This window comes from Puma concolor, chromosome C1 (genome assembly GCF_028749965.1).
Source record: "Puma concolor isolate L17-30 chromosome C1, mPumCon1.1.hap2, whole genome shotgun sequence".
Classification (NCBI taxonomy): Eukaryota; Metazoa; Chordata; class Mammalia; order Carnivora; family Felidae; genus Puma; species Puma concolor.
The window spans coordinates 36,368,078-36,380,394 of NC_141674.1; the positions used below are offsets into that span (position 1 = coordinate 36,368,078).

General features: G+C 41.0%; 1 protein-coding gene across 11 annotated transcripts in view; it reads left to right on the top strand.

Annotated features, from left to right (window-relative positions):
• Positions 1–488: 488 nt before the first annotated feature.
• The window catches only part of MAST2 (microtubule associated serine/threonine kinase 2), a 224,107-nt gene continuing 212,278 nt past the window's right edge, over positions 489–12,317 (top strand). For all 11 annotated transcript variants that reach the window (XM_086716844.1, XM_086716847.1, XM_086716852.1 and 8 more), the window contains exon 1: positions 489–941. In XM_086716844.1, the coding sequence (XP_086572970.1) occupies positions 756–941 (186 nt within the window). In that variant the 5' untranslated portion in view covers positions 489–755. The remainder of the gene's footprint in view (positions 942–12,317) is intronic.

Sequence of the window (12,317 nt, forward strand, 5' to 3'; positions counted from 1 at the left end):
CACGAGAATGAGCAAACCTGCATCCAAAGCGCCAAGTGAAGACAGTTGGTGGGTGGTCAATAAAAAGGCATACGTTAGTATTCTATTACTTAATTGCATATTTTGTCTCCTTGTTCCTGTTCCCACTCCCCCTAGATCCTTGAAGACACTAATCGGTTCTAACTCACTTTCAGATCCCTAGCACTTAGTTTGGCCAGGCACACAATTTCATGAATGGATGAATGAAAAGATCAATGAGCGTCCCCAGCCGCAGCAGACGCGCCAAGGGCCCGCCCCCTTCCGCTTTACCCACCAAGCAGGGAGGCCACGGGCGCGTCTCTCGCGACCGTTCGCTGGCGCGTGCGCCGGAGGCCGCGCGCGGCCGGAGGTGGCGGGCGGGTTCCCCGTGCGCGCGCGCGCGAGGTGGGGAGGACAGGGGCGGGGCCGGGCCAGAGGCGGGCGCGCCGGCTGGCTGCTGGCTGGGGAGCCGGCGGCGGTGGTGGCGGCGGCTGCGGCGGCGGGTGGCCGGCCAAGCGTGTGCCGGGTGGGAGAAGACGAGCGGCGGCGATGCTGCCGCCTCCCTAAGGAGCCCCGAGGAGGTTGCTGCGCTTGAAGCCCCAGAAAGCGCGGAAGAGCTGCGAGCTGGGTCGGTGGCTTCGGGCGCCTGCCCGGCCATGGTGGCCGCGGGCGGTGGTTGGCGCGGCAGCGCTGCGGCCCGGGGCCGTTCGGGGCCGGGACAGTCGTGGCGCTGACGCCCGAGGGGCCCAGCCACAGATATGAAGCGGAGCCGCTGCCGCGACCGACCGCAGCCGCCACCACCGGCCGCCTGCAGGGAGGATGGGGCTCAGCGGGCGGCGGAGCTGCCCCAACCCCAGCCCTTGCCGTCGCGCCGGCGAGCGCCTCCTGGGAGGCAGCTACTGGAGGAGCGGACCGGGCCCTCGGGCCCCGAGGTGAAGGAGCAGGTAAGGCGGGCCGGCGTCCGGGAGGGAAAGGATGGGGAGCGGGAGCCTGAATGGGAGCGGTGGGGGAGGGGGATCTCAGGCGGGAAGACTTGGGCTAGGGCATTTGAGGGGTGGGGACTGTGTAGTTCTGCGGGATTAAAGGAAGGTCTGGAGCGGCAGAAAACTGGGGAGTGGAAAAATGGAAGTCATGGCCTGGGGTTGAATGGGAGGGAAATGGGGGAACAGGGGTTTGGAAAAATGGTCCTATGAGCGTTTGTAGTCCGGGATTCTGGATGCGAAGAAGGGACGCTGGAATGTGGCCTGGGAGTAAATGAACTGCAAAGAATAGGCTTACTAAAGGATACTGAGGAGTTAGCCAGAAGGGTAAATAGTGCAAAGTAGGGAAAATCAGTATGATAGAGTAAATGTTATCCTATTTCCTAGAGGTTGTCCTGACAGTTATAAAAACAGATGCCATTCCTAAGCATTCTTTTATTTGGCCATCATTAATTATATAGTGTTGTGGAGTGTGTTCAAATATTCAAGATTCCCTTCGGTAACGATCTATTTCACAAGAAAGCACTTTTTAAAACACCTGCATATGTGCAATTCCAAACCCAGCGCTGTGAACAGAATTTATAGAGAGATAGGCTCTGCCTTCTAGGAGTTTACCACTGAAAACACCTTAATGGGAAAACAGAAAGCAGTGTAAAACTATTCATGGAGTTTCTGAATGGATAGGATGTGTTTGTATAATTTATTAATCAAGCATAGAAATAGGGGATAAAGGTCAGTTTTATGAGGCAGGAGAAGTTGCCACTAGTAGCTGTAGGAGGTGCAGTGAAAGGAGAATATGTGGTCCTTGACCTTGTGTGACTTGCAGAAAAATATTCTGTAGTAGTGAACTCTAGTGACAGCTTTCTCTTTGCACAGCTCTACTTGAGACCCTAGTAAATTCATCCTTGACTCATTCAAGACTTTTATTAGGTCTCCTGCCTCTTTTCCATCAGTTCAATAAGTATTTTACTTAGATATCATTCTTCATTACATAGTTTCATTGATGCACATGCTAGCACTTGGATTTTTTTCTACGTTTTGTTCATCTTTTATTCTGCACCCAGCTCTGAGTAGACTGCACCATCCGCTGTCTCTGCCCTTGCTTTCAGGCCACTGAACATTGTCCCTGGATGTAATTTCCCCAGTTTTTTATATTGTTTTTTATATTCTCTCCCGTACCTACTTGAAACTTTTAAAATGTACTTAAAGCTCTGATCCTTTCCTGATTCAGTTTACTCGGTTCAATTGGCCTTATTGCATGGTTCACAAAAGAGTTCAGGGTTATTTGATTTTTCCTTCTTCTCTATCTCACAATTTTATTTGTTTGTTTATTTATCTATTTAGTAAGTAAGAAAGCAAGCTCTCTGCCCAACGTTGGACTTTAACTCATGACCCCAAGATTGGGAGTCACATACTCTACCAGCTGAGCAAGCCAGGTGCCCCTCTAGCTCACAATTTCTGTGTTCACTCATCTTTTGCTTCAATTCTAGAGAAAGAAGTATTCATCCTCCTCTTCAAGGCTTATCCCTGTACTTCTGTCCTTGATTTTATCCTCTCTCATTCAGTGGAGGCCTTTGTTATGTATATTATTTTCTCTTTGTTTTATACCTCAACTAAAAAATGAAACAACAGTTTCCCTGAATTGTGTAACCCACCTAAGCTAATTTGTTTGCTTTGCTTTACCAGCAACCCTCTTGGGAAATGAGTTTGTATTCACTGTCTTAGCTTCCTCACCTGTACACATTCCTCATATTATAGTTTGGTGCTTTTTTTTTTAAAGTTTGTTTATATAAGTAATCTTTACACCCAACATGAGACTCAGCCCAGGACCATGAGGTCAAGAGTTACATGCTCTTCCGATTGAGCCAGCCAGATACCCCTTATAGTTTGTCTTCTACACTTATACTGTTCCAAAACTGATGTCTTCATGGTCACTAATAACTTTATATGTTTTTTGCTTTGTATGATATTTACTTTTTTATTGAATGTGACTTAAATACAGTGCATAAATTGAAGGTTCATTCAGCCCATGAATTTTTACAGATTGAATACATCCCTGTAACCACTGTTCAAATCAAGATGTAGAACATGTCCAATACCCTAGTATGCCCCTTGGTGTTTTCTCCCAGTTATTATGCTTCCCCAAAGGTAACTGCTTTCCCAACCTTCATCGCCATGGATTAGTTTTGCCCCTTCTTGAGCTTCGTATACATGGAATCTCCCGGTTTGTACTCTTCTGACTAGATTTCTTTCATTAAATCATGGCTGTGAGATTCATTTATGTTGTTCCTTGTAGAAATGGTTCTTTTTCATTGCTGTGTAGTTTTCCACTGTGCGAATGTCCACAATGATACTAAAACTTCTTTTTCAAATAACAAAATAATGCATGGTACTTGTGTAAAGTTTTCATTGTGAAAGAATTATGCAGAGAGATGTAGCAGTCCCAGGGAACTTTAAATGACTAAATTTGATAGTCTTCGGCCCAGTCTTCATTCTCTCTGACTTCTGTGAACTATTTATCACTGTTGCTCAGGTGTTCCTTCTTGATATTTTCATCTCTTGTCATAACGACCACTGGACTCCTTTTTCTCTGACTGCTTCCTGTGTGTCTTTTTTTGTTTTCTTTTCTCATAAATGTTTCTTGAGGATATGTCCTCTGTTCTTAGCTCTCTCCTTTATTGTACTCTTGTGTTTTTGCAGGCCTACCCTATTCATGGCAAGTATTTAGGATGTGAAACAAGGGTCTCTGATCTTCTTTTATTCATGCCCTTGTGTCACAGAACCTCCTTGTAGAGTGATCGGAGTTCCCAAGCTTGACTTTTTCCCTTAGCTCTACATTTCCATTTCTTTCTCTGATGTTTCCACTATAGTATACTCAGCATTTGTGATCTTAACATTGTAATTTTTATAATTTGATAGTGTCCTTGAAAGTCCATAACTTGTAATAATTTGATTTTGAAAAGATAAAAATTTCAGTTGTGTGCATTATGAGGCTGAATGGATTATGTCCATTCAGGGAGTAAGCTTAGCTGATCAACAAGCATTGACTCTCACAGGTGACTTTGTTCTCCTTTCCTCATGATGTGGAGCAATGCTTGTTATAGTACATACTAGCTGGTGTTTTGGAGTAAGTTCTGAAGAGGATGCATGACTTGGATCTCTAGAAGATCAGTGGTTTGCTATATCCTTAAAATAGAATTCATTATTTCTCCTTTGAAATGTGCTTTTCCCTGTCATTCCTTTTCCTTGTCATCCAGCTTGAAGTTGTATCCTTGGTGTTTGACTTTCCCTCTCCCTTGACCCCCTAACCCAGATTTTGCTGATTCTGCCTTCATGATGCCTTTCAAATCTTTATTCTCACTGTCATCACCTTAATTAAGCATTTATAAACTTCTGTCTTGGTTGTTGTAATACCTTAAGTGCATTTACTCTGCTTTTAGTCTTTTAACCTCTACTTTATAATGCATTCTGGTAAAAAAAAAAAAAAAAAACCAAAAGATTATAACTCATTGCTTACCTGAGTTCTGGTAGTAGATAAATATTTGTTAAATGATCATTCCATTTCTGTATCTTTGGAAACCTTCATTAGCTTATTACCCATAGAATAAAGTCTGGAGATCTTGGCATTCAAGGTCTACTTGATACCACTTTTTATTCGAAGAATTGGAGTTAGGTGCCGCTTCTCTTGTTTCCCCAAGACTTTGCTTTATAAATTCTTTGAGGCCCACATTGTTTCATTTACTGTTGTGCACCTAAGGCCTACTGTGGTATTTGAAACATAGTTATTTGTCTGAATATTTATTAGAAACATAGATATGTGGCGGTGTCTGGCTGGCTGGCTCAGTAGGTGGAGTATGTGACTCTTGATTTAGGGGTTGTTAGTTTGAGCCCCACATTGGGTGTAGAGATTACTTAAAAGCAATAAATCTTAAAAAAAAAAAAAGAAACATGTGGTGGTGCTTGAAACAGATATTTGCTCAATGAGCATGCTAATTGGTTGTCAGTCTCTCATCAGAGAAAATACTCCTCAGAGACTGTCTTATTCATTGTATCACCTTAGTGTTTTAACTGGTTGTAGTAGTTGGCGGTCAGTAAATATTTGTTTACTGTTGGGCACTTTCGTATACTTATTTTAATTAATCATCCATCTGAAAAACTCTTCTCTGCCTCTGCCCATTGAAATTCTACTCAAGGTTCCAGGCCTAGCTCAAATGCTACAGAAACTGTTCTTTGAAGTTATTTTTCTATGTGAGATCCTCCTAAGAGGATCCTTGATTAGGCTTAATAAATCTTTAAATCTCCTGAAATTTTAGTTCTCAAAAATCTGTGATCCAGAAAGTGAAAGCTTTGGTTCTATGATATTAAATGAAAATGAAAAAATGATTAGAAAGCACATTAGATAGGGACTTAATAAATGCTAATTCTTAAAAAAAATTATTTTTAATGTTTATTTTTGAGAGAGAGAGAGAGAGAGCACAAGCTGGGGAGGGGCAGAGAGAGAGAGAGAGAGAGAGAGAGAGAGAGAGAGAGAATCCCAAGCAGGCTTTGTGCTGTCAGCAGAGAGCCTGACACAGGACTCGAACCCATGAACCGTGAGATCATGACCTGAGTCGAAGTTGAAGGTCTAACCGATAGAGCCACCCAGGCGCCCCAATAAATACTAATTCTTATCTCATTTTGTTTCTATAACATTGTTTTGTCCACTACATGGTATATGGTAGGTTCTGAATAAAGATTTGCTGAATGAGTGGGTGAATGAATTAGTGTTTTAGCACTTTTATCCTTCTGTATTAATTTTGTATTATTTCATTTCTGCTTTTAAGTTGTAAATGGTTAAATGTAAGAACGATATAATTTTTCTACTATAATGCATAGACAGGGCTTTGCTCACATTAGTTGGTAAGTATTTATTGATGAATAGAAAATTCTTCAAATATTTTGAATTTGGGGGGATTTGAGTAATAATAGCATGATAGAAATAGCCAATTAAAGGAAATGAGACATTTTTGAGGATGGAGGAAGATATTCCCTCAGCACCATTGAGAAATTTGCAAAATTATTTTCATGGAAATCAGCAACATCTCTTTCCTCTGCAGTATAATGTTAGTACACTGGCAAAAGCATAGGAAAGAAAGAGGGGAAGCTGCATATTGTATGTAGGGAACTAAAATCAACTTGGTATTGCTGGAGCATAAAGTTAAAGGCATAGATGGTTAGTTAAGAGACTGAAGGAGCCTGGGTTATAGAAGCTCTTTAGTACTATGTAAACGTGTAATAAATAGGGAAGCAAGATGGTCTTACTTGTGTTTTAGCTGGATTACTTTGGCAACGGTGTGGGGGATAGAATGTTGGACATGGTGATTGAGACATAGACATTTGAGAATTCTTTTGAGTTTTCAGTATAGAAAGTTTTTAGCCTTCCCTTGCCTCTTATCCACAAGTATAATGGGTAAAGGCCAGCTCCTGAAAACGTGGTGGCTTTGGAAGATTTGATTTCGTCAAAGGTAGTGGGAGTAGAGAGCCTGGGATGGTTGAAGTGGGTTGGACAATGTTCCTGATTTTTCTGTCTCTGTTCTACTGGATGCCTCTTAGCCTAACGATCAGCCTAAGGGCTTTACCACCCCAGTTACTGATGGTGACCTATAGTCATGACTATCAAAGGCAGCTGAATCTTGCAATGACTGTTACCTTCTTCATTGCTGGTCTTAGCTGCTGTGTGATTCTCTGCTAAATTTGTTACCTAGCTTTGTATTTTCTTGATTAAATCCCTATGGTACCTTGGTAATCATTACTTTTCATTAGCAGGTGATGATTGTTTTTCATCATTAATATACCTACTTGAGGTTCCAAATAAGTTGAAAACTGGGGTTGTTGGATCAAGGCCTAGCCCTGGGTGAAGAAGAAAAAGCCCTCAAGGGAGAGTAGAGGCTAGATGTTATTAGGAGTAAGGACTTCCACAAAATGCAGTTAGTGAGACATAGTTGGCAACCTTTTGTTTTAGCTTTTAGCCTCATTATTAACTCCCAAAGATTCTTTCCTCTTCCCTTTACCACAGCCATGAACACAATGGATATATAGTAAATGATTGAGGGGAGAAATTGACATCAACCTGAACCTTCTACTTCCATTTTCATTAGGTATATTTCATCCTTACCAATAATTGTTCCACCTCTAAAGTCATTGTTTTTTTTAAATGTAAGATTAAAAAAATATTTATTTTGAGAGAGAGTGAGCAAGCAAATCAGTGGGGGAGGTACAGAGGGAGAGAGAATCCCAAGCAGGCTCTGCGCTGTCAGCACACAACCTGATGTGGGGCTTGAACTCATGAACTGTGAGATCATAACCTGAGCCGAAACTAAGAGATGGACGCTTAACTGACTGAGCCACCCAGGTGCCCCTAAAATCTTAGTTTTGAGCTTACCACACTCTGACCTTCACATCATCCTCCATTTTTCTATTTCACACTTCTTTTAGAATGTCCTCTTCAAAAATGGTTCAAGGTCTTTGGAACCTCTAGTTGATGTTTTTTTTTTTTTTTTAAACCATCTTTTCATTGTCAGTCACCTCATGCTTCGACTTCCCTCCTATTCAACTTAACATTTCACGGGCTATCATAATCATTCCTGTGCATGTACCTCCGGTTTCTTTGCCATTTCCCCTTTCTGGCATATGTGCTTGACTAAATTCCAACCATCATTACACCAACTCTGGCTATTCTGCACCTGTGTCTAAGCAGCTGAATTTGGCTGGAGAAAAACATGACCATGGTGACATCTCAGTTTGTGATCAGGAACCTCAAAGAGTCTGTCAGCACTGCCACTCAGTCCTATGACATTTCCCTAGTCCATTCACTCTTAAATGATAGTTTAATTTTTCTCCTCAAATCTCCAAAACTCTCTTTGTCCTCTTTACTCTTAGTTGATATCCTTGTTTCCTGTTTAACTGAAGGGAAAAAAAATCCGAAGAGAACTTCCACAAGCTCCCATTATAAGTTACCCAACCTACCTGTATCTGTACCCATATTCCATGCCCTCTCTCCTATTGCTATGGATAATCTCTTCCTACTCTTACCAAGGACAACCCCTACATCAATTAGGAGTTTTCTTCTTGAAATCATTCCTTCATACTCCTGAATCATTAGTTTTTCTTTTCTGTTGTATGCTCTGTATGTTTTGTTCTCATCAGTATGGCTATAATATTTATATTATTTTCCATCTTAAAAAAACTTTATTAATCCTACACTGCTCCTTTTTTCATTTATTCTTTGATTCAACAGTTTTTTGTTTGTTTTCAGTACTCTTGGGATTACAGCAGTGGAAAAGGCAGGCCACAAACCCTGCTTTTATGAAGTGTCTATTCTAGTAGAGGGAATGTCATGTTTGATCTTAGCCAAAAGGCCAAGAAATTATAGTAGAGGGAACATCAGGTAATAAAATAAAATATGTACTATGTTATATGGTGATAAGTACTATGAAAAAATAAAGCAAGGAAGGGGGATAAAGAATGAAGGGAGGAGGGGCAGCTGGGTGGCTCAGTTGGTTAAGTGTCTGACTCTTGATTTCGGCTCAGGTCATGATCTCACAGTTCATGGGATCAAGCTGTGTGTTGGGTTCTAGTTGGCAGCATGGAGCCTACTTGGGATTCTCTCTCTCTGCCCTTTTCCCTAGTTTTCTCTCTCAAAATAAATATTAAAAAAAAAAAAAGTTGGGCACCTGGGTGGCTTAGTTGGTTAAGTATCCGACTCTTGATTTCAGCTCAGGTCATGATCTCTGTTTGTGAGATCGAGCCCCACCTTGGGCTCTGTGCTGACATTGCAAAGCCTGCTTGAGATTTTCTCTTTCCCTTTCTCTCTGCCCCTCCTTCCCTCTCTCTCTTTCTTTCAAATAAATAAACATTTACAAAATTTTTTAAAAATAAAAATAAAGTAACACATAGTCATTCCCTTTCCTTCTTTTTATGCATATCTTCTTTTTTTTCCACCTGGTACTGTTAACGTGTTTGCTGTTTATTGTCATCCTTCCACATTAGAATATACGGTTCATGAGGGCAGGAATTTGGGTCTGTTTTTCTCACTGCTATATTTCCAGCTTCTAAAATTGTGTATAGAACACTAATAATGAAGCAACAGAAAGACAAATAAAGAAACTGATCCCATTCACAATTTCACCAAGAAGCATAAAATACCTAGGAATAAATCTAGCCAAAGATGTACAAGATCTGTATGCTGAAAACTATAGAAAGCTTATGAAGGAAATTGAAGAAGATATAAAGAAAGGGAAAAACATTCCGTGCTCATGGGTTGGAAGAATATTGTCAAAATGTCAATACTACCCAAAGCTATCTACACATTCAATGCAATCCCAATCAAAATTGCACCAGCATTCTTCTCGAAGCTAGAACAAGCAATCCTAAAATTCATATGGAACCACAAAAGGCCCCGAATAGCCAAAGGAATTTTGAAGAAGAAGACCAAAGCAGGAGGCATCACAATCCCAGACTTTAGCCTCTACTACAAAGCTGTCATCATCAAGACAGCATGGTATTGGCACAAAAACAGACACATAGACCAATGGAATAGAATAGAAACCCCAGAACTAGACCCACAAACGTATGGCCAACTAATCTTTGACAAAGCAGGAAAGAACATCCAATGGAAAAGAGACAGTCTCTTTAACAAATGGTGCTGGGAGAACTGGGCAGCAACATGCAGAAGATTGAAACTAGACCACTTTCTTACACCATTCACAAAAATGAACTCAAAATGGATAAAGGACCTGAATGTGAGACAGGAAACCATCAAAACCCTAGAGGAGAAAGCAGGAAAAGACCTCTCTGACCTCAGCCGCAGCAATTTCTTACTTGACACATCCCCAAAGGCAAGGAAATTAAAAGCAAAAATGAACTATTGGGACCTCATGAAGATAAAAAGCTTCTGCACAGCAAAGGAAACAACCAACAAAACTAAAAGGCAGCCAACGGAATGGGAAAAGATATTTGCAAATGACATATCGGACAAAGGGCTAGTATCCAAAATCTATGAAGAGCTCACCAAACTCCACACCCGAAAAACAAATAACCCAGTAAAGAAATGGGCAGAAAACATGAATAGACACTTCTCTAAAGAAGACATCCAGATGGCCAACAGGCACATGAACAGATGCTCAACATTGCTCCTCATCAGGGAAATACAAATCAAAACCACACTCAGATATCACCTCACACCAGTCAGAGTGGCCAAAATGAACAAATCAGGAGACTATAGATGCTGGCGAGGATGTGGAGAAATGGGAACCCTCTTGCACTCTTGGTGGGAATGCAAACTGGTACAGCCACTCTGGAAAACAGTGTGGAGGTTCCTCAAAAAATTAAAAATAGACCTACCCTATGACCCAGCAGCAGCACTGCTAGGAATTTACCCAAGGGATATAGGAGTATTGATGCATAGGGGCACTTGTACCCCAATGTTTATAGCAGCACTCTCAACAATAGCCAAATTGTGGAAAAAGCCTAAATGTCCATCAACTGATGAATGGATAAAGAAATTGTGGTTTATATACACAAAGGAGTACTACGTGGCAATGAGAAAGAATGAAATATGGCCTTTTGTAGCAACGTGGATGGAACTGCAGAGTGTGATGTTAAGTGAAATAAGCCATACAGAGAGAGACAGATTCCATATGTGTTCACTCTTAACGTAGATCCTGAGAAACTTAACAGAAACCCATGGGGGAGGGGAAGGGAAAGGGAAAACAAAGAAAAAAAAAGTTAGAGTGGGAGAGAGAGCCAAAGCATAAGAGACTCTTAAAACCTGAGAACTGAGGGTTGATGGGGGGTGGGAAGGAGGGGAGGGTAGGTGATGGGCATTGAAGAGGGCATCTTTTGGGATGAGCACTGGGTGTTGTATAGAAACTAATTTGACAATAAATTTCATATAATAAAATAAAAAAATAAAATAAAATTGTGTATAGAAGGTACTCAATAAATATTTCTAGGTGATTTTGTAATGATTAAGATTGAGTCATTTTCTGACTTCAAATTCCAACTTTGTGACCTGAGGCAAGTTACTTAAGTTCTCTAAGCTTTAATTATCCCATATATGTAACAGAGATGATATCATTACCTATTTCATAGGGTTATTGTGAGGCTTAAAAAAATTTGTTTTTAGAGGGAAAGCTTTTTTGTTTGTTTATTTACTTTTGAGAGAGAGAGAGAGCGAGTGAGCATGAGCAGGGGAGGGGCAGAGAGAGATGGAGACACAGAACCTGAAGCAGGCTCCAGGCTCTGATCTGTCAGCACAGATCCCGATGTGGGAATCCAACTCATGAGCTGGGAGATCACCACCTGAGCCAGAGTCAGATGCTTAACCGACTGAGCCACCCAGGGGCCCCTCCCCTTTTTTAAAGTTTACCTATTTATTTTTTGGGGGGGGGGTGGCAGAGAGAGAGAGAAAATCCCAAGCAGGCTCTGTGCTGTCAGTGCAGAGCCTGCTACAGGCTCCATCTCCTGACCCATGATATCATGACCTCAGCCAAAATCAAGATTCGACGCTTGACCAACTGGGACACCCAGGCACCCCGAGGATTTAATAAATTAATCCACGTAAAACACTTACTAAAAGCATGATACCAAAAAGCTATCATTATATTTTTAAGGTACATGCACAGAATGTGTGAATATAGAATTCATATTTTTCAGTGTTCTTGTCTGGCTTGAGAAAGAAATATAATAGAAAAAGATGTATCTTGACCTTTGATTTGTTGGTATTATTGAACTGTTCTTTTACTTTGTTCAACTTGAAAAGGAGGCTTTAATTTGTGCATTTTTGCTTTTAGGGAACCTTTTATGAATTTCTTTAAGAAACTAGCTTAGGAGATAGTGTAGTCTCCCTAGGTTTTAGAATGTAATTAAGGACAAATTCAGGCCAAGGAAACCACATTTAAAAATTCTGTGATACCATTTAGTTGTGCCAACTCTAATGTAACAATATTTCCCAAGGGTGAACCTGAGTAGCAGATGCACAAATTCTTTAACCCTTAATATGTGGGAGATTAACAAGCCACATAGTTTCTCTGCCTATATTTTAGTAAAACAGAGGTAATATAGTATTGTCAGACCTTCTAATTTGCACAACTGTGTGAGGATTTCAGGAATGTTTTAAAAAGCCGAGAGTAGAAATAGTTGGTATTAATTTTTAAAAAGTCTTTAAGCTATTTCATCACTTTTTTTTTTTTTTTGTAAAGTTTATTTATTTTGAGAGACAGCAAGCAGGGGAGGGACAGAGAGGAGGATAGAGAGAAATCTAAGCAGGCTCTGTGCTGTCAGCGCAGAGTTGATGTGGGG